The sequence below is a fragment of the Heloderma suspectum genome, chromosome 7 (genome assembly GCF_057233095.1).
Source record: "Heloderma suspectum isolate Gila_16-S chromosome 7, 16-S_ref, whole genome shotgun sequence".
Taxonomy (NCBI): Eukaryota; Metazoa; Chordata; class Lepidosauria; order Squamata; family Helodermatidae; genus Heloderma; species Heloderma suspectum.
The window spans coordinates 24,642,608-24,670,600 of NC_139464.1; the positions used below are offsets into that span (position 1 = coordinate 24,642,608).

A 27,993-nucleotide genomic window follows, 5' to 3' on the forward strand; every position below is an offset into this window, starting at 1 on the left:
GTAGCCATTTATTCTTCCCAGACCATTTTCGTTCAGTTTAATTCAAAAGGTTCTTATTGAGACAATCTAATGTTGTGCTTTCTGGAGCACTTGGAATTTATTGTCTCTAGCATTTACCTGTGCAAGCTTCAACACATGGGGCTTTTATCCTGCTATTGAGATTGATTACTCATGGAGATTTGTGGGGCTGTTACATGACGTTGTGAACCTCCAGCACCTCTCCCGTGCTTTCTGACCATTTCTGTGGCTTTATTTGAAGTGGAGGTAATGAGGTAATAAAAAACCCCATGAAGCTCTTTGTCCATGTAAAGAGGGAGTCACGCTGTAACAGCAGCACCATCTAGTGGTTATATAATTAAACATATAGAACTTGCAGCCCCCGGAAAAAAAAGGAAGTGTGTGTGAAGGAGCCAATCTTAATCCCACAAAGAATCCAGAAGCAGAAGCCCTGGTAACAGTGAAGGATAAAAAGCCTGGTGTGGAGAAGCTCATAGTATATATGAAGATACCAAAACGCAATTAGACTTCAAACAATGAGAAAAGATATGGCAGTCAGGATTCTAGTGCATTCATGGTGCATTGTAAACAAGCCTTGAATATCATAGCCTGAAATAAAATTTTATAGTCTAAATTATAGACTGTGGGCCAAACTAGACATAAATTTAGGCCAGTTAGGATTAGGACCATGGCACACAGAGAGGGGGGGTTTAACCCTTTGCCATCATGGTCCCATTGAAAATCTTTTCCCCACCCAAGTGCCTGTTTGCACTCAACATCAATGGCAGTTTCCCTCCAGAGGAAATAGCAACTTCATAGGGTTTTGCCAGGACAACAGTGTTGTGGAAAAGGGAATCTTCCCCCATGCACCATGGTCCTGATGCTGATGAGATCAACACCCATGCAACATTTATTTTGAATGTTAAGAAAATGCATAATAAATGCGTTCACATATTTACAGTACAGTCATATGCATATCAGATATAAGTATCATTTAGTTCAGTGGGGCATACTTCCAGGTAAATGGATATAGGATTGCAGCCTTAATGTCACATTGTGTTTGGCCCTAAACAGAAGTTGACAGGAATAGTTAGTAGCTTGCACTTAATAATGATAGTTATGATAATATATTGTTAGATTCTGGCTATCAGGCAGATAAAAATTTACAAAGGAAAGCAGGAATGCCCCAGATTATTTTTATTGATGGAGGGAGCAATTTTACCAGTATTAGGGATGTATGGACTGTGTAAAATCCGCTCTGTCTGTGTTTTGTGGATTGTCAGGTGCCTTTCGTTCCATCATCCGCCCACAGACAGATGCGAATTTTTTTTTCCATCATACAGAAATAATTACGTAAGTATTTACGCAAGTATTTACGTAAGTATTTACATAAGTTACCTCACATAACTTTTAGTGTATTGTCCCCTATTCCATTCAATGTTTCCTCAGCAGAAACGTACGTATTTTTCTACGGATTTATATACGTAAATTTTGTGAAAGTAAAAAAAATCATCCAAAAATCCACGGACTCCACATGGCCCGAAGGGGTTGCTCCGCAGCGGATTCTGAGCTCATTTTAATCCATCTTGAATTTCTCCAGCATTCCTAACTGTGATAGGTGGCCGCCTCCAAACTTGGAGGCGACCGCCTATCCAATGCAGGGCAGGAGAATCACAGAGGGGACCGTCCCCTCCTCGTTTCAGCCACCCTGCATTTGCAGCTAGACAGCCGATTTTGGCTGTCTAGCCATGGGAAAGCAGAGCAGGGGAAGCAGCTGCTGGACAACATGGATGTGTCGTACTGGCATTTCCACCTTCCCCGCCCCGGAACACCCCGTTTTCGCTGCTCTGTGCTCCTCTTACGAGCATGGAGTGTGGGGTCGTTCTGAGCTGCCTGTGAGACAGCGTGGGGGAGGGAGGGAAGGTTGGTTCTCAGGGAACCAACCTTGGACCGCGGGCTTCAAGGTTGGTTCCTGGAAACTGATGTATCCTATGGCTGTCTAGCTGCTGATTAGCAGCCACAAGATTGCCCCCTTAGTTACTTTAAAATACCTAAATCGATAAAGTGCTAAAGCCAGAAGTGTTATCCAAACATTCAGCTCAAAGTGTCCCTAATTTGTTTTGGGTTTTGTAAGATAGTCTGGAAAGTTTTGATTCAAAGCCAATTGCATAATATCCTTTTGGCAGAAAATAAGCGTATGATGCTGCCGTATTAAGACAGGCAATTAGTCCATCCAGTTTTTTATTTATAAAATTATAATTCACATTTCTAACTCAGAGTGTTCAAAATTAAGCAGAAGTGACCTAAAAACATCTATATCATACTCACTACTCTTTCCTAGCCCTATCCAGAGATGCCAGGGATTGAATCTGGGTGGGACCTTTTGCATGCAAAGCATGTGCTCTACCGTTGAGCTGTGGCTTGTCTCCTTATGTCCTCTCTTTAAAATCAAATGAAAACACACACAGAGACCTGTTTCACACAACATGGTGTGGCTCTTGGTCTGTTCTAGGGTTATGCAAGAGTTGTTTAACACTCACATAACCCATGCTTGCTGGGTTCGCACAACATGACAACTGCCAAGCGGGGCTTGGATGTGCAAAATGGCAGCCACACACTCCACAGCCTTAACATGGATTAAATTACCCATGGTGGGATGTCGTGTCATGCGAACCACCCCACAGTGTAGTCTCATGGCTGAGTCTACAGAAGCTCCTTCTCCATATCCTGCCTCAAGTCTAGCTAGTTTTAGTTTCCATGCACATCTTCTCAATAAGCAGGATGAATGTCCAGTCACAATACGGGAGGAAACTGTATCACTCAACGTGTTGATATCATTGGACCTATAGAAGATTAAGCAGGGTGGAAATAGTAATGAATGAGTAGTTTAATTAATAAGGGGTGTGTGTGCCTTGAGAGCCACAGTTTAGAAATTTGCACTATGAACTTGTATGTATGTATACATATATCCATATACTCTATAAAATGTACCTGGGGGTGAGGAAGTGATGATTAAGGGCACCGAAAAGAAAGTTTTGCTCATATTTCAGGCTCTGTTTCTAACACCCACTCATGTGTAAGAAGCCTTCTCTTAACGCACTGGGACTCAAGAGTGGTTCAATATGGAGTCACTAATGGACATTTTGTCTCTTTTTTCCCATTTTCCTTGTATGTACTGCAATGCACTGATTTTTCCATTTACCATCTCCCAGCCCAATGACACTGATGTAAGTAAGGAGCAATGAAGGCCATTAGATTTCCTAGAACCCCTTGCCTGTGTGTTTCATGAAGCTTTGATAGTCATGAGTTATTTGTGTGTCAGGTGTTGAGCTGAATACATTTCTGTGTATAACTAAATACTGCAGACAAAGCAGACCACATTGCTGAGGACTGGGAACCTTACAAGCCAAAGGAGGTGACTTGAACAATGGGAAAGGATGTAAGATTCAGAAATGGCTTGAATGCTAAGCCAATATGCACCTATGATCTAAACTAATATTGTTGCGCTTTAACATATTCCATGGAGAAGTAAATTTTAAGCTTCAAAACCTAGCAGGCCTCTGGCTGTAGCAATAACAAGAGGTGCTCTATAGATCCATGTGCAACTGAACTTACATTCTGGTTCAGTCCTGGGTGACTTTTAACTAGTTTTGCAGAAACATTCACAAATTTTGCTAGCCCAGTGATAATGATAATTATTTGTGGCACACTGACAGCCTGAACAAAACTGGGGGAGGGAAAAGCTCTTTAAAAAAACAGATGGCTGCCATGTTTCCTGGAAGTTTCTGCTCTCCACAAACAAATAGGCTAGTGTCAATTTAGAAGTATTTAACACAGAGAATAGGAGAGAGCCTAGCAAAACTAGCACCACATTAACATATATTTATATCCCGGAAGGTTAAGATACTTGTTTAATACATATAGCAGTTGTTGTTGTTGTTGTTGTTCAGTCGTTCAGTCGTGTCCGACTCTTCGTGACCCCATGGACCATAGCACGCCAGGCCTTCCTGTCCTGCGCTCTCTCCCGGAGCATGCTCAAGTTCATATTCATTGCATCCGTGATGCTATCTAGCCATCTCATCCTCTGCCGTCCCCTTCTCCTTTTGCCTTCAGTCTTTCCCAGCATCAGGGTCTTTTCCAGGGAGTTTTCTCTTCGCATTAGGTGGCCAAAATATTGGAGCTTCAGCTTCATTATAGCAGTACCTGGAGCTAATGTGAAATCCATATACCCTTCTTTTAAAAAGAAATCAAAACATCAAAGCAAAATAGCCATCTCCCTCTGAATTGGATGTCTTCGATTAGATGTCGAAGGCTAACAATAGGGCAGAATACCCTTGAGTTGCACAATTTACTTAACACATGGCTTCTAAAAAGCAAGGTGCCTGTCTGCTTTTCCAAAATCTGCTCCTTCTGGCATCCTCCTTTGTGCCATTGAAAGTGTATGTACAATTAATCACAACTGAATACAACTATGCTAAGGGCAACCAGCCTTTATATGAATAATAGACTCTCTTTTCCATGTGATAGATATGACACACCACGTGTTGCAAAGCCAGTCAGGAGTGTTTACTGAAATTTCTGCAGCCCACTAGGCATTTTAATTAATATGCAGATGGGCACAGGAATGGTAAACAGACTAGTGGGAATCTGATTATCACAATCAGTTCTTGTCTCCAGGAAATATTTGCATTCCTGTTTGACAGGATTGTGCAGCTTAATCAAAGGAATTGGATACAGTAAGTGCTGATTTGAATCTACATCTCAAATTAGCTGTCTGGATGCCATAATATTTTGGCTTAATACACAATGGGCTGGTTTGCACATCACGATCAGCCATGCTGAAAACAAGCCATGGTGGGTTGGTTAATTGCTTGCTAAGCCACACTGCTGTCGACAGATGATCAGGCACTCGCTGGCATGCCATGGTTTGTTTCTCCTTTGTCCTCCCGCCTGCTCCCAGCATGTATGCCAGGGGTCTTTGTGGCACAACTCATCTATACGCCTGCTGTGATGAGATTCTCCCTCACCCCTTTTCTTGCCTTGTGAAGCACCTGAGGTGACATATATATGCCATATCTTCAGAGTGAAGTGGGAGGGACTTACCTTACCTTTCAGGTTGAGGTGGCTCAGGGTTTTATTTATTTTCTTTAACACTTTTAAAAAAGCCTCTTTGACTGCTCCTTGCAGCCCATTCCTCTTCCTAGCACAGCTATGCCTGTATACATGATTGACTTACCTCTGTGTAAGCGCGTGCACCCCCAATTCAGGACTATGGCCATTTGGAGGGGGGACTTAAGCATTCCCTTCTCCTGTTTTCATGCCAACCCCCCCACACACACATACATGGGTAATGGATAAAAAAAGAGAGAACAATGAGACTTTTTTTGGCATGAAAACAGGCGTGGGGGAAAGCTTAAATCCACTGCCCCTGAATCACCCTGGTCCCAAATTGGGGACATGCACACTTACCCAGAGGTAAATCAGTCATGCATATGGACACAGCTGTGCTAACTTGGCTCACAAAGGGATAAAGCTGGTCATTGTCAAATGAAGCACTGAGCTGGAGGAGGACAGAGCTGGAGAAGGAGTGGGCAGAGGGCACTGTGAGGAGCGGCCAGGTTTTTCACTGCTCTTGCCAGGTGGCTCTGTAGCCCTTTCTGACAAAACATAGACAAGCCACTCTGCCAGGTTTGGGCATCATGACAAGCCTCCCTTAAAACAAGCCACCCTGAACAACCCAACAACAAGCCATGGGTCCTCAGGGTGGCTTGTGTGTGGTTAATAAACCACACTGAGGGAACCGCACTGGGTTCAGACATCATGACAAGCCACCCTGAAACAAAACAAACCATGGTTTGTTGTGTCATTCAAACTATGTAAGTGTCAAGGCAATAAGCAAACCTGCCGCCAGGTTGACAGCTTGGTTTATCCAATACGATTTAACCCAGTGTCTATATTGAATAGAAGCATATTACAGTATCTTTGCCACTGGTGGCACAGACCAGAGTGGAGGGACCTCTTGCCTGCTAAAATAGCCGGCTAAAAAGATTAAAGTGGTGTTACTACCTCTCCCAGCTTTCTACCATACATACTTGGGGAGATCTTTCCATGTTCCTGGTTTACATAGCATTGCCAAAGCCCCATATTGGCAAATTTCAACTCATTTATGTCTTGGTATCCACTCTGCATTCTTTAAAATAATAGAAAAAGACTGCTCAATCACTAAGAAAATATATTTTAGACATTTGATCTCTGTATGGAGGTGTAAGCAATTTGAGGAAGATAAGCTCTGCCCTGACTAAACCACCCATTTTTCCTGTATGTCTTAGTTGGGTCAAAAGAAAGAATATAGGCCTGTCCCTTTCTATCTCAGTCATTATAACTCAGTCATCTATGTGTCTTCCCACTTTACTGACAGATTTTTCCAACCTATTGAATCAACCACAGAGATGGATTATGTGTCCTGGGCTAATATACACTTTAAAAACAACATGGCTGATTCACATTAGGAATATCCATGTTTTCTTCCACTATTATTATTCCTGAATTGAGAAAAACAGCACTTAGGTCATCTTTTCCCTGTGCATCTCAGATACCACCAGCGCTCTGGTATAAAGAAAAAAACAAAATAGCATCACGAAGTAATACAGTGAGACAGACCTACAGCAGTAAACACAAAATGCAAGATAATTATGAAACCCACATGTGCTGGCAGGATTTTCTTATTCACTATTTAACCCTTCATGTCCCGTTCAATTCAACAATACGACACACGTCAGCTTTGGTTCACTGTAAATCTCTAACTGAAGCAAACGGACAGTGCCCAAGGCCACTGTACACTGTTCATATATCATTTATCAAAATGTTACCAGAAAACAAAAAAGCAGCCAATATTATCACTACTGTCTCCACTGTGTAGCAATCTTTGCTCCTAAGAATGAGGAAATCTGGTTCTGTCATGCTCACCTGCACCGAAAATTGCTTTGATGCAGTTAATAATCTTCAGTTCCCATTAAACATACTAATTGAAGACACTAACAGTGGGTGAACACTGACAGTTTGTCACAGTGCATGAAACTACTTGTTTAAGCTAGTTGCCTTTATAATCCTACCAAAAGGGGAGAATTTGACCACATTTCCATGTCTTATCAGAAATCTAGAGAAGCAGAGGAATGATAACATTCTCTTCACCACTTTACAAGACAATAGGTATGACCATTTTACCAAGTGGCTATGTGCATCCCATAAGAAACTACCACTTGGTAAATGATTGTCTGCATTCATCCATTAAGGCCAGAATTCTATAGCATGTCAGCAATGTATTTTCTGTAACATTTTAAGGGGGAGGCACATGTATGCAAACATATGGGAATTGGGAATGGTGATGGGCCTCAATTCCCAGGCCTGTGTTTCCTATATGTTTGCATATTCATGTCTCGGTCTGAAACATTATGGGGAATGCATGGTCAACACTCCATAGAAATGTGGAGAGACATCTTTTTTGTAATGTTGCCTAAGCCTACTTGAGATGAAGTATAGTAAGACCATGTTTACATGAACATTACTTAAATTTAATAAACCTTTAACAATCTTTAACTCTTGTTCTGTTTTCAGTGAGAGCAAAGTTAGGAGGAGGACTTAACTTATTTGTCAAGTATATGTACCCCTAATTCCTGAACCGTTTGTTCATGTGAATATTACCCCCTGCCTAAACCCACCTTACTCCATCCTGAGATACATGAGTGGTATCAGAATAAGACAGGCCTACTCCATCACTATTGTAGAAGTACCTAATGCTGTTCAAATAAGTTCATTCTAAAGTGTGGCACTATTTAACTCCTTTTCTTCTATTCCAGTGCAGTGGTGTGGATGGCTGGTGTCCTTTGAACTGTCAGGCTGATGTAAGTTGTTAGGATTTTTTTTCTTTCAGATCTGTAGTTCAGTGGTTCAAGGCCAGAATACGTAATGATTCCTTATTACATTTATCCCTATGAGAACCCTGTGACACAAGGTCACTATTATTCTCATATTGCTTTTTTTCCCCTTGCTTAGCTGATTTTTATTTTTACAAATGACAAAAGTGAGCCTAAGAGATGGTTAGTTTTTGTGAACCATTCTATGAGTCCTTTGCCTGAGGACCAAAGTAGATGTGGTGGGGCAGCCATTCCCATGTGAGTTCCACTCACATATAAAGTGGAAGGGTCTATACCAGGGGTGAGCAACTTGTGGTCCTCCAGATGTTTTGGCCTACAACTCCCATTGGCCTTAGCCAGCATAACTAATAGTATGCTGAGGAGGACAGGGCTAGAGCGCTTGGGTTCCTGCCCCTGCCAGGGGTCAAGGGGTTCCTTGATAGCCAGCAGAGGCAGGACGAGCCTCCAGTATCAAATTCTTAGCCAACAGAACAGTCACCTTTGCAGCTTCCGCCAGTTCACCATTTGACTGAGGTGCCTTTGGTTTTGCAAGCTCCGTTGCACCCAACAAAGGTGCAGGACAGATGCCATCACAAGCCAGACCCTCCAGGGGCCTCCCCACTTTTGGGGACTGAAGGATATCAGTCAGACTTGACTTCGCAGTCTTTGCTGTACCTGTCTATTTCCTCTTGATGCAGCGCTGGGATCCCAGGATGCTATCTCCCCATCAGAAGATCTGGGGCAGTTCTCGGATCAGGTTATTTATCTGGCCAACTCATTAGGACTCAAGACATAGCAACCTGTCTCTATCATCCAAGACCTGGTGCTTGACACTGTGAATACTGAACTCTCTTGGCAGGTAGCGATTCCTCTTCTTCCAGCTCTGCACCATACCATAAAACAGTCATGGAAGGCCCCCTCATCTATGACTAAACAGCTTGAGGGAATGTATCACGTTCAGGATAAGGATACTGAGTTTTTATTCACTCACCCAGCCCTGAACTCTGTCACTGAGGCAGCACAGGGTAAATCAAGGAGGTCCACCATCTTGACTTGCTTGGCAGATGACTACATTCCTTGGCAACCCTGGGAGTCAAGGTGTCCAATTACCAGGTGGCTAGAGATATCAACTCTTCCTCTGGGAGGAAGTTGGCCACCTCTTCGACCACCTTCCCAAGGTGTTTCAAGGTGAAGCCATGTGCCTTTTCAGGCAGCAGATCAACACCTCTTGACACTAGGTGGGCTGCAATGCCAAGGTTGTCATTGGGGCAGTTGCTTTGAGGCATCACACCTGGCTGAGGTCTGCAGGCCAATCCCAGGAGGCCCAGTCTTGTATCGAGGACTTGCCATTTGATGGTCAAGATCTTTTCAATTCTAAGACTGACAAGGCCATAGATTCAGTTCAGGAGGCACCGAATATAGCATGCCACATGGGGCTGAGCCAACCAACTCCTTCGTACAAGTAAACACCGCTGGTATCATCCCCCTGTGATGCAGTATCCCTACCAGCACTCGGGTTTGGGGCAAGCATCTCAACAGCAGGCTCCTGAGCCAAGAAAATAGTACTCCTTGGCTAAGTTTAGAAGTTTTCACTGCAAGGGTGATGGGGGCAACAAGCATCACCTTTGACTCTCCTCCTCTCTTTCTTCATCCCTCTGCTCTACCTCCTGTCTTCGGAACTCATCTGTCTTCTTTTCTGCCAGCCCGAACCAACATAACATTGGACTCTTGGATTTTCTCCATCGTCCAGAGAGGGTGCAGGATTGACTTCAATGCCCTTGCTCTGCTCAGGACCCTCTGACTATCAGACCCATCATAGGCCCTTTGGCAAGAAGTACACACCCTCTTGGTGAAAGGTGCCATAGACCCATCCTGTCTTGTCATCTTAGCAACGGGTTTTACTCCCGCTGCTTTACGTTCTTCTTCATAGTCTCTGTGCATCACACATATGGGCTCTGTGCCTGTGCGGAGCCTTGATTTGGGAAACTTCTGAAGCTGAGGAGTTTTGGTGGGAACCCCTCCCCCACTGCCTCAGCGTGCATGTCCTTAGCAAGTTCCCGCTTATTCCATCAGTTCTCTTTCAACCGCCATCGTGGCAGTCTCATCTGGGAACTTCTGTGTTCAGTTTGTCGGAAAGCTATTTTTTCACAACAAAACCCTGAGGTTTATTCTTTCTGTCTCTACTCAATTACATTTCTGTCTTTACCATTGCATTATTTTGTTTGTTTGGGTTTTTCACAATCCTGCAATCACGCTTACAGGCATATGGCCCTCAAGGCCCTGTTCAGAAAGTGTGGCTGTTGCGGTAGCAAACTATCACTGTCAGATGGACACTCCTTGTGTCTCTTCTGTCTTGGTGAAGGTCACCTGTTGAGGCTTGTCCTCATTGCCAGGCGTTCTCAAAACAAGCAAGGCAAAACCATGCTGATCAGCTAAAAGCTGCGCTTTGGAAGAAAGCGCTTGAGGTGGTTGCAGATGCACCGATGGGCCAAGCCTCTAACCCCTTGGCTGGGGATGTTCCTGCCTCACCTACAAGTGTTGGGGATTACTTCCCCCCTTCACAGGAGGTTCAGTCCCAAATAGATGACCTCTGCTTTGACAGTCAAGGCTTATTCACTGCCAAGACAGATGAAGTGCTCAACTCTGTCCAGAAGGCCAGAACTACAGCCCATAAGATGATGTTTCAGCAACAGCCCCCAGCCCCACAGCACCACCAGTGGTTTAGACCTATTGTGGTCCCGTACCAGGCCTCAACCTCCGGTGTTCAGCACCAACAGCCTTGCCAGCAATCTGCTCAGCAGTGGAAGCCTTATTTGGCTTCAAAATACTGTTCATTCCACCAAAAAGGTGAATGAGGAAGTAGGCAGCATCTTTGACTATGTCCCCCTTTCTCTTTGTTGAGCTGCTCAGCCCCCCATCTCTGGCATTGTTCGGTCCTGTTTTCTATCCACCTGGTCCAACGTCACCACGGACTCCTGGGTCCTCTCCATCATACAGGATTGATACTCCCCTCCACTTGGTACCGTGAGAGTAATGGCTCCATCACCTGTTCTCCACCAAGAGGTCAAGACACTTCTCAAGAAAGGAGCTGTCATACCCATTCTGTGTTCACATCTCCATGATGGGTTCTACTCGAGGTACTTCACAGTACTGAAGAAGGATGGAGGACTCCAACCAATTCTGGACCTGCAAGAGTTAAACCTGTACATCACGCCCAGGAATTTCCACATGGTTTCTCTAGCATCCATCCTCCCTCTACTCTTCTGACAATATTAATATGCCTCTGTTGACCTCAAGGATGCGTAATTTCACATCATCATAGAGGAGTCATACCAGCGTTACCTCCGCTTTGTCATTGGTACTGACACCTATCAGTTCTGGGTACCACCTTTCAGCCTAGCCACCACTCCAAGAGTATTCACCAAGTGCATGGCAGTGGTTTGTTTACACCTTCAGATGCAAGGAGTTGAGGTGTACCCATACATAGCCGATTGGTTGTTGGTGGCATCGACACGAAATCGTCTTTGGTTGATAGAGATAACCTGTAATTTCCTTCAGTGCCTGGGACTCTACATCAACTTAGAAAAATCCCACCTACAGCCCACCCAAAGCCTTCAGTTTTGGGGGGCACTGCTGGAATTCCGTTAAGGCCAGGCTTTTCTTCCTCAAGATCAAGTGACGGTTCTGACTTCATTGGCAGTGGAACTCATCGTTCACAAGTCTTCCTCAGTGTTCAAAATCCAGCATCTCCTGGGCCTGATGGCCTTGACAATGACTGTTGTCTGTTAAGCTTATCTGCATATGAGGCCTGTCCAGAACTGGCTCATATACAATTTTGATACTGAGTGGGATGTCTGTCAGACCAGGCTACAGCTTCCACAGAACATCAGAGACTCCCTACAATGGTAGATGGTGCCAGCCAAACTGTCAAGGGGCATGCCCTTTCTTCAACCTTTTCCATCCAGGGTAGTAACTACTGATGCGTCACTCTCAGGATGGGGAGCTCATTGCTTGGGCCTCATGGTATAGGGACATTGGTTGCCCACAGAGGCAAAAGAACACACCAACCTCCTGAAGCTCAGAGCGGTGGAAAAAGCCCTTCAGGCATTTGAGCTGGACCTGGTAGGCAGACTGGTCCAGGTCACATTGGACAACACAACAGTGGTCACATATTTGAATAAACAAGGGGGTATGAGATCGCTTTCACTCCTCACCCTGACACTCAAGATTTTTCGGTGGTGTTTCCCTCATCTGATCAGATTGGTTGCAATTCCTGTTGCTGGAGTGGACAATGTCTTGGCCAACCAACTCAGTCAGACCAAGGTAAGCTCCCATGGGTGGGAGTTGGACAGATCGGTCTGGAGGATGCTTTTTCAGTGCTGGGGCACGCTGGAGGTGGATCTCTTTGCCACACAGCACAATGCTGTTTGCCAAGCCTTTTGCAGCTGGACAGGTCACGATACAGGTTCATTGGGAGATGCTTCCATTCTCACATGGATGGGAGTGTTGTACTACCTTTTCCCTCCATTCCCACTGATTACAGAGGTCCTGGAAAAGATTGGAACATACGGTACCGAGTACATACTCATTACCCTGTCATGGCCTTCCCTGCCCTGGTCCCCTCGCTGCTCAGAATGGCACAGGGACAATACTGTCATCTCCCATCACGTCTGCCCCTCCTCATCAGAGAGAATGGCAGAATCCAGCACCCAGACCTGATGACTCTTCACTTGGCGGCATGGAAGATTGGGTGACAGAGAATGATCTGGTCCCGGCATCGATTCAGAAGATCCTCAGTGCTGCCCGTAAGCCATTTATGCGGTGTTACTATTCCAGGAAATGGACTGCTTTTTCTGCTTTTGCCCATTCTCATGGTTTTCACCCACTGTGGTGCTCCTTGCATCAAATCCTCCAGTTTCTTCTCTCTGTGTTTGAGAAAGGACTCAAATTGTCATCTCTCCGAGTCTACCTCTCTGCTGTCTCTGCTTTTCACTCTCCTGTTGAGGGGTTTTCTGTTTTCTCATGTCCAACAGTGAAGAGGTTTCTAAAAGGGATTAGGAATCTGGCACCCCAAATTCATTCCACAGTACCGAGTTGGAACCTTTCTGTGGTATTAAAGGCACTCTCATCCAAGCCCTTTGAACTATCAGCAACTACAGACTTGCACCTCCTTTTTGGTGGTTATCACATCCATGCGCCATGCCAGTGAACTCTGTGCGCTCAGAATAGACCAGCCTTACCTAACCTTTAATTGTGATAAGGTGGTCCACAGACCAGACCCCTCTTTCTTGTCTAAAGTTGTGTCAGATTTTCATTTAAACCAGGACATTAATCTGCCTGCTTCCTTTGCTTCCCCATCTACACCTCTGGAGTCAACCTTGCATACGCTTGATGTCTGCTGCACTTAGGCCTTCTGTAAGTCAAAGACTGAGCAGTTCCGACTATCACCCCGCCTCTTTTGTCTGCTAAGGGAGCAAGTGTGAAGGCCAGCCTCTCTCAACTCAGCGCTTTGCTTTCTGTGTCACCAAGACTATCAAGCTATCATATGAGCTGGCTGGACTCCAACTGTCTGCCCCAGTCCAAGCTCACTCTACTCGCACGGTAGCGATGTCAGTCACATTTGACAGAGGGGATGCCATCCCTGAACTGCCACACTGCAACCTGGTCAACACCATCTACCTTCATTAGACATTACAGACTGGATGTTTGGGCTGGAGCTGACTGCTTTTGGTCATGCCGTCCTTTCTTCTGTGTTGTAGTAGGAGACTGACCCACCACCTTGTAAGTTAGCTTGCTACTCACCCATATGTACGATGCACAGAAACCATGACGAAGAAAGACAGGTTGCTACTTGCAACTGTAGTTCTTGGAGTGGTCATCTGTGCATTCACACAACCCACCTGCCGTCCCCTCTTCGGTGTCATACTCGAGTTCGATGATGGGTACTGAAAGTATTTCTTCTCAGTTCTGAGGCTACATTGTCAGTCTCAAGGAACTGAGGGAACCTCTAGGGACATGCATGCTGGAACGGTGGGGGAGGGTTCCTGCCAAAATTCCTCAGAAGTTTCCCAAAACAGGGGCCTGCACAGCCACAGAGCCCATATGTATGAATGCACAGATGACCACTCAAACAACTACAGTTACAGGTAAGCAATCTGTCTTTTTTGTTTGTTTATTTATTACATTTTTATCACATCCTTTATCTGAGGCAGTCCAAGGCACACATGGTCTCTCTCTTTTATCCTCACAACAGCACTGTGAGGCAGGTTAGGATGAGGGAGAGTGGCTGACCCAAGGTTACCCAGGAAGCTTCATGGCTAAGCAGGAACCCGAGCCTGGAACTTCTCTGTTACGGACCAACATTCAAGACAGGATGCCACAAAAATACATCTTTTGAAGTCCCTGATCATGCAGTTAGGCACTTGGAAACAGCAGATAGCAGAGACCATCCTGGCTTCTATGACTGGAAGGACTTTTACTTCCATTACAACGCTAGAATTGATTTAGGAGGCCTACAGAATTGCAGTACCCCATTCTTCCCAAATGTGAAATGAATATCAAGAGTGTTAGGCTTAATTAATATTTATGAAAACATTTTGAGATCCACAGCTATGGCTAGTTATGAGGATGAACAAGAGCATGTGAATATAATTTGCATTTTTCTGGTCTAAAGTAACTTTTTAAGTGTTATTGTCTTTCTACCTTGTAGTAGTACATTACTGTATTTAAACTTGTCCCAAAGATGCCACAGACAATGCTTTAGACCAGGGGTGGGGACCTTTTTTCCCCTGTTGAATATAGGGATGTACAAACTGTGTAAAATCCGCTCCGTGTTTCGCAGATTGTTAGGCGCCTTTTGTTCTGTCATTCGCTCACAGATGGATGCAATTTTTTTTCCTGTCATATGGAAAAATATGCAAATAATTACGTAAGAGGTGTCGTAACAATTTACATAATTTACCTTAGTACGTAACATTTAGCGTATTGCCCATTCCATTCAACTTTTCCTCAGCAGAAACTTGCATATTTTCCTACGAATAAATATGCGTAAATTTCAGGTAAGTAACAAAAACATCTGAAAGTCCACGGACTTTGCGCAGCCTGAGGGGGTTGCTCCACAGCAGATTCCGCATGTCGGATTCTTAGAAATCTGAGTTCATTTTAGTCCATCTCAAATTTCTCCAGCATCCCTAGTTGACACCACATTTCCTCAAGGATAGTGTATTGGGGGCTGCATGCTGGTGGTGGGTGGGCCTGAAACCAGCAGTGGGCAGGTTTGTAGTTTTCTCTTTCTGCCACCTGGTTTGCTCCCCCCGCTTTCCTCTGTGACCAGCAGGCTGCCTGGGGATGGACAGATTGTTCTTGCCAAAGATCTGAACTGATCATTCGCAGGGAGCTTTTGAAATTAAGCCAAGGGCCACAGGTTGCCCACCTCTGCTAGAGGCAAGACTACTTCCTTGCTAGGAAGCCAAGCAGAGGAGGATTCTGGGATCTCCTCACATGAGTTCAGTGAAGATGATCCACCCTGTGGGGAAAAAAAGTAGGGAATGTAGCCATACAATAGTACCACTGATCCTCTGATGAGAGCTACAAGGAACATGTAACTAGAAGCACAAAATAGCAGTCATATACAAGGTCAGTAGCAAGCATAGGAGCAGAAGCAAAGCATCTTACTGGGAAGGTCAGAAATGTGTATATTAGGCAATATTGACCTGTTGAAGCTGAAATTTCTTCTTAATTCTTGTCTTCTTTTCTCTTCAGAATCTGAACTGTTTCCTCATTGATAATAATGGATTCATACTTGTTTCCAAAGTCTCTGTGCAGGTAAGAATGAATTAATTAATGAGCACAGGACAGCTTTCTGTGCCTAGCCTACCTCCAAAGCTGAGGGTGGAGGAAGGACTAGATAAAAGGAGAAGGAGCAAAGTGGAGAAGTCTGCAGGCTTAAATGAGTGTACTTCCAAGTTTTCCCCAGAGGAACAATGAATGCATGCCAGAATCACATTTTAGACTTTGTGCAAATGTGAAAATCTCCAAAAACATATGTATTCATTTGTTATAATTGCATCCTTCCCTTCCTACAAGGGAGCCAGAGTTGAGATTTTGCTTCATTGAAACCTAATAAGTTAGGCTAAGTTGAGAGACAAGTGTCATCCAAAACTGTAAGCTATGTGACTGAACGGTGATTTGAACACAGGATTCCCACAGTTAAGCTGTACTTATACTGAAATCGTTATCTTTGCATGTGAATGTTGCAGCTGAGAAGGTTTGGCTTGTGGGCCATGTGTAGGATCCCTGTGTCTTTCAGTTTGACCATGTCCCGTGTACGCTTTCCTTCCCTACACAAGTCTCTGCTATAAACTGCTGCTAACAAGCTGCTGCTGCTGCTGCTGCTCAATTGCATCCATGGTTAAATTCAAACTGTCATCCACTGTTGGTGAAATCAGTTCCCTAATTCCCTGGCTTGCCTTCCTCCTACAGCACCAGACCCTCAATCATTCCTGTGCCTCATGCTTTACCTGAGCAGCAGACGTGCATCTTCCAAGGAACTGTTGGGAATAGAAACTCCTTTCTATCCACTGTTGTGATAACTATGTTGCCCCTTACAAGTTGCTGCCCTAAGCAGCTAGTTAGGTTTGTCTAGTTGTATGGATAGACCTGCTGACTCTTGGCCTGTGTAGGCTATTTCTTTTCTAATTTAGAATCTTCTGTTTCTCTGCATCTTCTTATTATAGATTTCAACCTAGGGCACTAACTTCTCCTTTCTGTACATGCCTCAAAAATTCTGGCCTTGGGACCAGGTGTTGTGGCCAACCTGGCTCATTTAATGCCAAATGCCACCATTCTTCTCCTCTCCATCCCAGTGACTGGGATAGATCCAAAGGGCTGCTTGCATGAGAGGAAGGCACTTCCGTTCATGCAAGGGTAAGTCCTCAATTGCCTCCCACAGCGCTCCCTGTGCCACATCCCACAGATGGTCTCCCAACCCTCAAGAGTGGCGAGGGAGTTCTAAATGGAAAACCCCTATTCTGTAAACCAAACCACATTTGCACTTGTCTGGGCCCAGCACATTGTCTATAAGCAACTGATGCAGTCATTCTGTGACAAGGTGCTACTCATTTTATCATAACAGCAAAACTCCTAACAAAGAAAACATGCCATGTCTGTTTCACTCCTGGCACATGCTGGGAAGCCAGTCCGCATCCTTGGCTATCAGATCCATGTAGCAGAAGAAAAGAGGGCCCCCACCATACCTATTCTCACATTACATTAAACATACTTTCCCCAACATGAAATAACCTCTGAAACATCAGAACTTTCCCATTATGCAGAATAATCCAAACAGGAAGTGCAAAAACAAGGGAAAGCAGCTGTGATATTCTAAGAACAAAATAGAGAAGAAACAGTCTAAACCTCTGCTACACTGAAAGGAACTGTTGAGGGATTTGTAGTGTGTAGCTGTTCCTGGTAAACAAAGCAAATTCTGCCATGGCTGTCGAGATCCAAGTGAGGGCCCAGTGTGGCTCGTTCTGTCACTTTTTGCGTGCAGAGAGACATTCCTTCATGTACACATTTTCTAAGATTGTTGTGATAATTATTCTGTACTATATTTCAAAACAGTTTATACCTTTCTAAATGGCATCTTTCAGTTGCTCCCCTAATACTTTTGGGGTTTTAAAAATACTCGCAATTCTCACTGCAGGGGGAGGGAGTGCCTTAGGCAAAACTATGGAAAGAGGCGCATTTTTAAGGTACCTTGCCTCTATAACTGACAGCTGCCCACCTTTTTGCTACCTAGACAGGTTTTTGTTTAAAAGCTAATGATAAGTGTTGTTTTTTTTAAAAAAAATGCATATATTTAAATGAATTGGCCTATGCAAAATAAACAATTATCTTTATTCCTTTGGGAGAGGTGGTTCATCTTTTAACTTCTGATTAACCCAGTTCTTTTCTTCCCAACTGAATTTTATTTCCAAATGCTACCTTTTCCCTTTTCCCTTGCTATTGGATGTGCATGTCATTCATATAAAGGGCCAAACTAGAGGTGACGCTAAAAGCATAATTATAAACCATATCAGTTTTTAAAATATTTTATAGCAGGTGGGCCAGTTTTCATCGGGACCGCAGCATGCAGGGAGGGGAGCTTTAATGCTTCCTTCCCTAGCCAAGTTCCCAATGAAAAGCCCCTCCCCATGCAACTATTAGCCATAGGAAAAAAGTTCTCAAGGGTGCCAGTTTCAGAGATTAACTACAGCAAGGATGGAGATTCAACGACGGGAAGAACAGCCCTGTTTTCCTGGACCTCTGCCAATCTGGATTTTGACACAGGCATGGAACTAAAGCAGTTCTTGGGGCCTTCAGCCAATAATTTATGGTGAAAGAGTTCTACAGTCAGGGTGCCACAACTGAGAACACATCCTCAGTTTTATTTATTTGTTTATTTATATTATTTTTTGAAGTATTTTTATGCCGGTCCTCAGCTGAAAAGGCTCCCAGAGTGGCTTACATATAATTAAACAAGACAGTCCCTGTTTACAGGCTTACAATCTAAAAAGACACAACAGCAAGGAAAGAAGAATGGGGAGGAAAGAGGGAAAAATAAGTCAGCAGGGCTGGTGGAACGGCTCCGCTTCCCTCTCTCGTCTCCCTTCATACAGCCTGCTGGAATGGCTGGTAGTGGTGAAGGTTGAGGGAGAAGAAGCTTTCATGAGGGAGGCCTTCATCAGGACTAGGGATGTACGAAAGTCACTTACCTTTCCGCGGATTATGTTCATGGGGGGGGACCGTCCCTCCCGCCGGAATCCTCAACGGGGGGGGGGGAGGCGATCCGTTCCTCCCGCCCGGAATCCTTGACGGCCGGCTGTGCTCCGCGGTGGCTCTGCGGAGCAGCTGGCCAGGCCCAGGCCAGAGCCGTCCGCAGCCGGATTTCCGGCCGCGGAGGGCTCTGGGTAAAAAACAACAACCACCGCGTATGCAAATGGCAGCGGCTACGGCCGCCGCCATTTGTGTTCCTTATTTTTCGCCGTCTTAGTCTATGTAAATATTTATGTAAACTAAGACTGTGAAAAATAAGGAACGCAAATGGCAGCGGCCGTAGCTGCCGCCATTTGCATACATGGTTTTGTTTTTTTTAACCCAGCCATGATAGGCTACGTAAATCTTTGCGTAGCCTATCACGTCTCTGTAAAAAAACAACAACACACACCTCCAGACTGCAAATGGTGGCGGTGGCAGCCGGTCGGAAGGCCAGCTGCTGCTGCTGCCAAAGCTGCCGCCAGAGCCGCTGCCACCCGGAAGATCTGCCCCAGGTAAGTCTTGTCCCGGGGGGGATCTGCGGGGGGGCAGGCCATTCCGCCACAGATTTCGGGGGGCCGAATGCACTGGCATTTGGCCTCACCGAGATTCGTGGCAGAATCCTCTGACATCCCTAATCAGGATTGGTGGAATGGCCCTGCTTTCCCTCTCATCTCCCTCAGCAAAGCCTGCTTGAGTGGCTGGTGGTGGTAACAGCTGAAGGAGAAGAAGCCTTCATGAGGAGGGTCTTCAGCAGTGCCAGTGGAATGTCCCTGCTTCCCCCTCTCATGTCCCTCAGTACAGCCTGCTCAGAAGGTAGAGGCATGGGTGGAAGGCCTCTAATGATGATCTCAGTGTAAGTACAAGCTAATGTGGAGGCCATGTTAGGCTTTGATGGTAAACATCACCACTCTGAATTGTGCTTGGAAACAGACCAGAAACCAGTGAAGATGTTTAACAATTGGAGAAAGGTATTTCCACTGATGGATCCAAGTCAAATGTCTTGCAGCCATAGTTTAAATGAGCTGAAGTTTCTGAACAGTCTTCAAAGGCAGCCCCACATACAAACATTTTGCAGTAATTTTCTATATGTTATGGATGGAATATGGTTCAGGCAAAGTTTTCCTGTAGCAAAGTGGAAGTTTCAGTAAAGAAAAAGAGTTAAAAATAAAGGGAGCTGGCAGCAGTGCTTTCCCAGTATGGGGAACTGCAAAATGCAAGAAATCTAAGCAGGAAACATGTTGACTATCCCATCTATAGAGGTTTCCCTGGGCTAAGTAACTTTACAGTAGAAGGAGATTTGAGCAGATCAACTACTTGGAATGCAGTGATTCCCTTTGGTGGCGGCAGCATCCATATTTACATGGTACATTTCAAGTATTCAAAATACTTTGCATGCATTAATTCTGTAATCCTTAGAACACCCTTTCGAAGTAGGCCAGTATTATTATCCCAATATTGCAGATGGCAGACTGAGAGATAATGACTTATCTAAGGCTGCCCTACATCACACTGCTCTGTAACACTTTTTCAAAACAGCCTGAGGACATAGCAGACCATCACTTGCTTAAAGGGTTTGTTTTATAATAGTGGTAATCAGTAAATACTTCAGACTTGTAGCAGGGATGGATTAGCCACAGTGATAAAAAGCTGAGGAAGCTTATCACTAACCACTTTTGCTATTTTCTCTTTATGTCTCCCTGTGCTTGCAGACCAGGAAATTTTTGGGGGAAGTGGATGGTTCTGTTATGACCCAGCTCATAAATATGGGAATGTTCAAAGAGTAAGTGTCACCATCTCCTTTCTATCAATCTTCTTTCAAAGAGGAGGCTGGTAGAAGCAAAACACCTTCTCTGCAGTGAGAATTATTACAACTAAACATGAAAGGAGGCAATGAAGGCAGTTAGGGGTAGTTCACATAACGCATTTGTGGTCTGCAGGAAGAGTTCCAAGATACTTAAATCCCCCCTGATAATCTGTTCCTGCTTGACTCCAATAGGTCTGTTTCAAATGTAATGTGTGAACTGCATGAACATGAGTATGGGTCAGCAGTAATTCTATGATTGGAGCAGTTAGAAAAAGTCTTGCTGCAATCATAGGAACTACTGCTACATCTGTGATCACCCAGTTCATGCGCTTTATGAGCAAATACCCAGTATTACATATTGGGTGGGTTCATCCTATGATTAAGCCACCATGGGTTAGTTGTTCGCTGTAACCTGACAGATGTTTGGGCTTGCCGTGGCTTGTTTCCCACTGCATTCCCTGTCAGTCCTCCTGCTGGTTCCAGCACATATCCCAGGTGCCTCTGCAGCAGAACTAATTTCCTTGGTCCCTTCCTCTGTTTTTGCCACTTTGGCCTGCCAGTTCTATAGCTGTTCCTGACAACCCTCAACAATGATGTCCTGCCAGGTTCAGACAACACACTAAGCTTCATGGGAATAAACAACTCTAAAACAAGCCATGGGTTCTCAGGGTGGCTTGCTCATAAAAAAATAAGCCACCCTGCAGAAACCGTGCTGGATTCACACAACACGACAACCCACCATGGGTGATCAGCCAGGGTGGGTTGTCATGTTGTGCAGACCAGGTCATTATATTTCCTTGCTCATGTGCTGAAAATGAACATTGAAAGATGGCAAAAATAACATGCTGAAAAAGGGGTACAGGGACATATCTTTGTAATGCACAGACTCAGAAGTGAGGCTCCCTTTCCTACATTAGGGCAATGGCATGGGAGTCAGTTCCATGTTATTTAGCATCAGGATCATTATTCAGGCCCCCACCTGTGACCTGTTCCCCAGCCCTGCTGTAGACAATACTGAGCCAGATGGGCCAGTAGTCTGACCTGGTATAAAGCAGCTTCCTATGTTCCAAAGCCACTCCCATGCTGCTGATGTAGCACATGAAAGGCCCCAGAGTCAGATACAAATAGCACCAGAGATCCCAGGAGCTTAGCCAGATGTGTCTGGAAGGGCCAGTCTGTACTGTCTGAATTTGGCCACAGAAAACAAATGTAGCAGTTAAGTTTTGTAGCTAGCTGGCACACGTTGCTAAGATAGTTCTAGCTGAGAGAATCCGCTTTTAGGACCTTGGAGTGAATAAAAATAGCAGCTGGGGTTACTCAAGTAAATTGCATAAAGTGGTTTCATATTGTGGAGGCATACTGTGAAATCAGTAAGAAGTCTCTTCTTTAAATGCAGCATAGTCAATCAAACAATTTGTGGGATTAGATCTTGTTATGAAATATCCAGCATTAAGCACAAACTGAACTAAATGATTCAGATAAGGAAGTCTGGCTGTTCTGCGTGTGAAGTCAGATCAATGCTAGAATCCATGCAGGAAAAATTGATACATCTGCACCTATGTTGGGGAATGGGATGTAACTCACTTTGCATGCAGAAAGTCTGAGGCTCACTTCCCGGTATCTCCACTAAAAGGAACCATCTCTTGTAGCAGAGCTGGGAAAGACCACTGAGACCTTGAAAAGCCACTACCAATCAGAACAGCCAGCAAGTGGGGTAGGTGGACTGATGGTTACTCAGCATAAAGGCAGCTTCATGTCTTCTACATGTGGGCTCATTTGTCACTTCTGTGTTTCTGCAGGGTGAAAATGCTTGATTACCAAGCCATGTGTAGAATGCCCCACCACCACCATAGCGGTGCTCATCCTCTTCTCAGTGTAAGTATGTCCAGATCACATGCCAGCAGTAGCTACTGTCACAGTTCAAAAGCTCACTAATCTGGAAGCATTTATACAACTACAAAAAGTAACACTGAATATAATATATTAGGACAGCAGTGATTTACTTCCTAAGCGATTCTGCCCTGGGATCAGGCCATCCTTGGCCATGCAGAGACAGAACAACATGAGGGTGGAAATGCCTTTGCTTCTGTTGAGTTCATTGAATCATCCCTTACCACCTTCTCCTCTGCTATGATCCTGATTGCTTTTCTGTGCTCTTAGGGAACCGTCTAAGGATAGAAGAAGACACAAAGGCACTTCCGCACTCATGCCCTTTTCCCCCTGTACTCAGCAGGGAAAGTGGTTGTGGAGGCTGGATAAAACCATGTCATGGATCTGTGTGGCTGTTCCTGCATTAAGGCAGACCAAGGGAGGGAGATTGTAATTGTTTACAACAGCACAGGAAATTTCTCCTCCTCCTCCTTTTCCTTCTCCACAAATAACTCTGTGTTGGCCCCGCAAATATGTCGGTGCCACAACGAAGATGAATATTGGAACCTTTAGTTGGATATATTTTAAATGCCCAAGTTCAAACTGCTGGAGTTCCATGGGAAGGGACATTAAAGTCCTCAGGAAAGAGCTGGATACTAGGGGGAAACGCTAGATTTCCATGTCACTTTCTATCCCTTTTTCACCCACAGTCCATGTGTTCATGTTGGGAAAAAACTGACATGTGCATGGTGAGAAGTAATTTCTGTCCCTGCAGCAAATTAGCCACCACTAGTCCTCTGCACACAGATAACTAGCTGGACTCTGAAGACCAAGCAAAATAGTTCCAGACTTTAATGCTGCAGTAACAGCAACAAAAGGGAGGGTGGGAGGAGCACTTTTATTCAGACAAAATTGGCCCAGCATTCTAGGCTGATCTTGGGATTTGTTTCATGCTATTTGTATTGGACAAACAGCAGCACACATATTTATTAATCCAGAAAAGATGGAAGATGCAGGGACATTTTATTCTAGCTGTTTGTGTGAACTTTTCATTCCTTCTGTTCTCCTGCCATCTTGAAATCGGTCTGCTGCATTTTTGGTAATAAACAAAATAAGCCCCAAATTAACCCTGCATTGGACCAATCTGGAGCCAATTTTGAATGTGAATTCATAACACAGCATTACAGTCTGCTATCTCTATAGAGAAAATCCTAAAAAATACTGTTTAACACCAAGAAAGTTTCTAACTGGGTTCCTTCCACTGATCAAAATAGAATTTGCTTGTTAGAGTTGGATTAACTGATTAGCTTTATCTGGTTGGGGCTGAGTGATTTGAATTGGATTACATAAAGTTGTATTAACTAAATAGGGAAGGGATTATCTAGTTAAGAGTTGTAAAAACTTTGTAAACAGAAGGTTTTGTCATTTATACATGCTGTCTAGTATCTCAAGGAGGTCTAGTCTTTTCCTTTTAAAGGACAGCTGGATGTATATATGAGAATGCAGAGTCTTTTCAGTTGTGTGCAATAATGACAGAAACCTTGAAGATGGTAGGCAGCAATTTGCCACCAGTGAGCTTTGGCCCAAAGAATAAACTATAACGAGTAAACTGACAAGAGTTTCCTTAACAGTAAGAGGCTAGAACCATTCATATGACTGGTCTGGAGTTAGGGGTAAGCAGTGAGGTGCCCAAGTTTGCTGATGACACCAAGTTATTTAGGGTAGTTAAACATAAAGTCTATGTAACGACCAAGTAGCAACAGTAAGAACAGACCACGGAACAACAGACTGGTTTAAGATTGGGAAAGGAATATGGCAGGGTTGTATACTCTCACCCTACCTATTCATCCTGTACACAGAACACATCATGCAACGTGCTGGGCTTGATAAATCCAAGGCTGGAGTTAAAATTGCTGGAAGAAACATTAACAATCTCAGATATGCAGATGATACCACTTTGATGGTTGAAAGCAAGAAGGAGCTGAGGAACCTTATGACCAAGGTGAAAGAAGAAAGTGCAAAAGCTGGGTTGCAGTTAAACCTCAAAAAAACCAAGATTATGGCAACCAGCTTGATTGATAACTGACAAATAGAGGGAGAAAACGTGGAGGCAGTGACAGACTTTGTCTTTCTAGGCGCAAAGATTACTGCAGACGCTGACTGCAGCCAGGAAATCAGAGGACATTTACTTCTTGGGAGGAGAGCAATGACAAATCTTGATAAAATAGTGAAGAGCAGAGACATCACACTGACAACAAAGGTCCGCATAGTTAAAGCAATGGTATTCCCCATAGTAACCTATGGGTGCAAGAGCTGGACCATAAGGAAGGATGAGCGAAGGAAGGTAGATGCTTTTGAACTGTGATGCTGGAGGAAAATTCTGAGAGTGCCTTGGTCTGCAAGAAGATCAAACCAGTCCATACTCCAGGAAATAAAGCCAGACTGCTCACTTGAGGGAAGGATATTAAAGGCAAAACTGAAGTACTTTGGCCACATAATGAGAAGACAGGATACCCTGGAGAAGATGCTGATGCTAGGGAAAGTGGAAGGCAAAAGGAAGAGGGGCCGACCAAGGGCAAGATGGATGGATGATATTCTGGAGGTGATGGACTCGACCTTGGGGGAGCTGGGGGTGGCGACGGCCGACAGGAAGCTCTGGCGTGGGCTGGTCCATGAAGTCACGAAGAGTTGGAAGCGACTGAACGAATAAACAACACAAACATAAAGGGATTGTGAAAAGCTCCAGAAGACTCTCTCCACACTGGGTAAATGGGCATCAAAATAGCAAATGTGGCTCAATGTAAGCAAGTGTAAAGTGATGTATTTGTGGCAAAAAATCTTTACATTGGTGGGATCTGAGCTGGCAGTGCTAACCAAAGAAGAGATCTTGAGGCTGTGGCTGATAGCTTGACGAAAATGTCAACTCGGTGTGCAGCTGCTGTGAAAAAGCAAATTACATTTTTTCCTCCCTCTTATAGTACTTGTAATTAGAAAAGGAATTGAAAACAAAACTGCCAATATCATAATGCCCATATACAAATCTATGGTGCAACCACACTTGGAATACTGTATAGAATTCTGGTCAGCATACCTCAAAATGAATATTGTGGAACTAGAAAAGGTGCAGAAAAGGGCAACCAATGTAAGCAAGTGTAAAGTGATGCACACTGGGGCAAAAAATCCCAAGTTCAAGTATAACCTGATGAGATCTGAGCTAGCGGTGACCGACCAAGAAAGAGATCTGGGGTTGTGGTGGACAGCCCAATGAAAATGTCAACCCAGTGTGCAGCTGCTGTAAAAAAAAAAAAGAAAAAAGGCAAATTCCATGTTAGGCATAATTAGAAAAGGAATGGAGAATAAAACTGCCAATATCATACTGCCCTCATACAAATCTATGGTGCGATCATGCTTGGAATACTGTGTACAGTTCTGGTTACCACACCTAAAAAAAGATATTGTAGAGCTGGAAAAAGCTGCAAGGGGCTGGGCCAACTCTGCTATGAGGAAAGGTTACAATATTGGGGATTGTTTAGCTTAGAAAAAAAATGAGTAAGGGGAGAGATGGTAGAGATGTATGAAATTATACATGGTGTGAAGAATCTGGATAGGGATTTTTTTCTCCCTCTCATAATACTCGTAACTGGGGTCATCCCATGAAGCTGAATGGTAGGAGATGTGGGACAGATGAAAGGAAGTCCTTCTTCACACAGTGCATTGTTAAACTATGGAATTCACTACCACAAGATGTAATGATAGGCACTGACTGGGATGGCTTTAAAAGGGGATTAGACAAATGCATGGAGGATAAGGCTATGAAAGGGTACTCATCATGATGGCTATATACTAGGGCTATCAGTATCGGGGGCAGTATGCCTGTGTATGCCAGTTGCTAGGGAACAAGAGTACATGGGTGCTGTTTCACTCATGTCCTGTTGTGGGCTTCACCTCAGCACCTGGTTGGCCACTGTGCCAACAGTGCTTAAGTAAATAGGCGTTTGGTATGATCCAGCAGGGCTCTTCTTATGTTCTTATAATGCCTAAAGCTATTATAAAATTAATAAGACTTAAAAGGTCAGTACATATCATATCTCCATCACAACAGAAAATAATATATTTGCTCCAAAGCAGACTTGCCAAAAGCCTTCAAAAGAAACTGCCCACACTGTCAACATTTTTGTCACAATCAGGTGGTCAAGAAATTCCCTTTTAAAAAACTAAAATGATCTTTATTATGTAGAAACTACGAGAAGCCATATTGCACCATACACTCATAACAAAGCTTGTTTGTTGTTTTGCTTTTAATTACAGTTTGAAGTAGCAACACAGTTCCCTTTCCATCATTAGAACAGACATGTTGCTAAACTTTTATCGCCAGAAATAGCTTTATCTTCTTTTTAAAATCTGTTGAGGCTATTCTAACTGGAGAGAGCCAGTGAAATATTTACATCTTCTAAGTCTCTTTCCTATTTCTGATCAACTTCCCGACCCTTTGAGACAGGAGTTTCATAATTATTGGTGGTAACAAGGAAGACCAGCTTCCTGCAAAATGCCTCCTAATTTGTTGATTGCTTAGGGAAACAAGGTTGGAATTGTGAATTCCATAAGATACTCCTTTTCTTCTGAAACTTTATCTTTCTTTTTCAACAGCCAGTGTATGCCTTATTGGCAGCAGTAAAGTGGTTGGTAACTGACTTCCTCATGTAAGTATAAACATTTTGGAGTTCTGGGGAGCCAGTAGGAACTGTGATTGCAAACATTAGTACTGTACTGAATCCGTACATTAGTCAACTGATGCTTGAGCTGATTAATGTGAGGGCAAACATTAACTGGTGGGGCTTCAAGATAAGGGCACATTTTAAAATTTATTTTTATTCTGGTGTTTTACTGTAATAGGGAACAAACAAGAAAATATTAAAGCAATTTTGAAGCAATTGACAGTGCTAATAGAAACAGAAGCTAAGAAAGATCGCTATGTACATAGTCCAGCTTTTTGAAAATGCAGAATTGAGAGTCATAAATGGATTTGCAGGACCATGACACCGAGGACATACCTGTTGCTATAAACTAATTCCTCCTTCCCAGGAAACCCTGGGAACTGTAATTCTTTGAAAGGTTAGGGATCTCTAAGAGAATTCCCAGCACCCTCACTAAGCTAATCCCCTGGATTCTTCGGGGTAAACCATGCCAGTGAAGCTGATACATGTTTGTACTGCAGAAAAGCCTTTAGTCCCCTTGCGGAGAGTAATACGTATGAGGGACAATGCAGGACAATGGAATAATCAAGTAAAGGGTGCTTTGGGTTCAGAGAATGGAAGTGTCAGATGAGTTATATTAACAGAGGCACAATTCTGCCACTGGACCTGCTTAATAAAACATCTGGGCCCTATTTTAATAAGTGAATACCTGCACATGCACCTCTTTCTCTTCTGATTCAGTGCTTTAGCACAGGTTCCATAAGCACTGGAAAGAGACATCACTCCTCCTGCACTGCTGAAAATGCAACTATATTTGCACATCTTTTTCTAAAGTGGTCTGTGCTAGTTATGCTAACCTTGAGAGTCTCCCAGTTTGCCTCAGATGACTAGGGAAGGAGTGTGGACTAAGCATTCATGC

General features: G+C 44.0%; 1 protein-coding gene across 1 annotated transcript in view; it reads left to right on the top strand.

Moving 5' to 3' along the window:
• CACNA2D4 (calcium voltage-gated channel auxiliary subunit alpha2delta 4) overlaps positions 1–27,993 on the top strand; it is a 204,852-nt gene that overhangs the window by 156,425 nt on the left and 20,434 nt on the right. The window contains exons 29-34 of the mRNA XM_084809309.1: positions 3,210–3,224; positions 7,854–7,898; positions 15,672–15,734; positions 20,417–20,487; positions 22,311–22,386; positions 27,028–27,080. Of these exons, the coding sequence (XP_084665435.1) occupies positions 3,210–3,224; positions 7,854–7,898; positions 15,672–15,734; positions 20,417–20,487; positions 22,311–22,386; positions 27,028–27,080 (323 nt within the window). The remainder of the gene's footprint in view (positions 1–3,209; positions 3,225–7,853; positions 7,899–15,671; positions 15,735–20,416; positions 20,488–22,310; positions 22,387–27,027; positions 27,081–27,993) is intronic.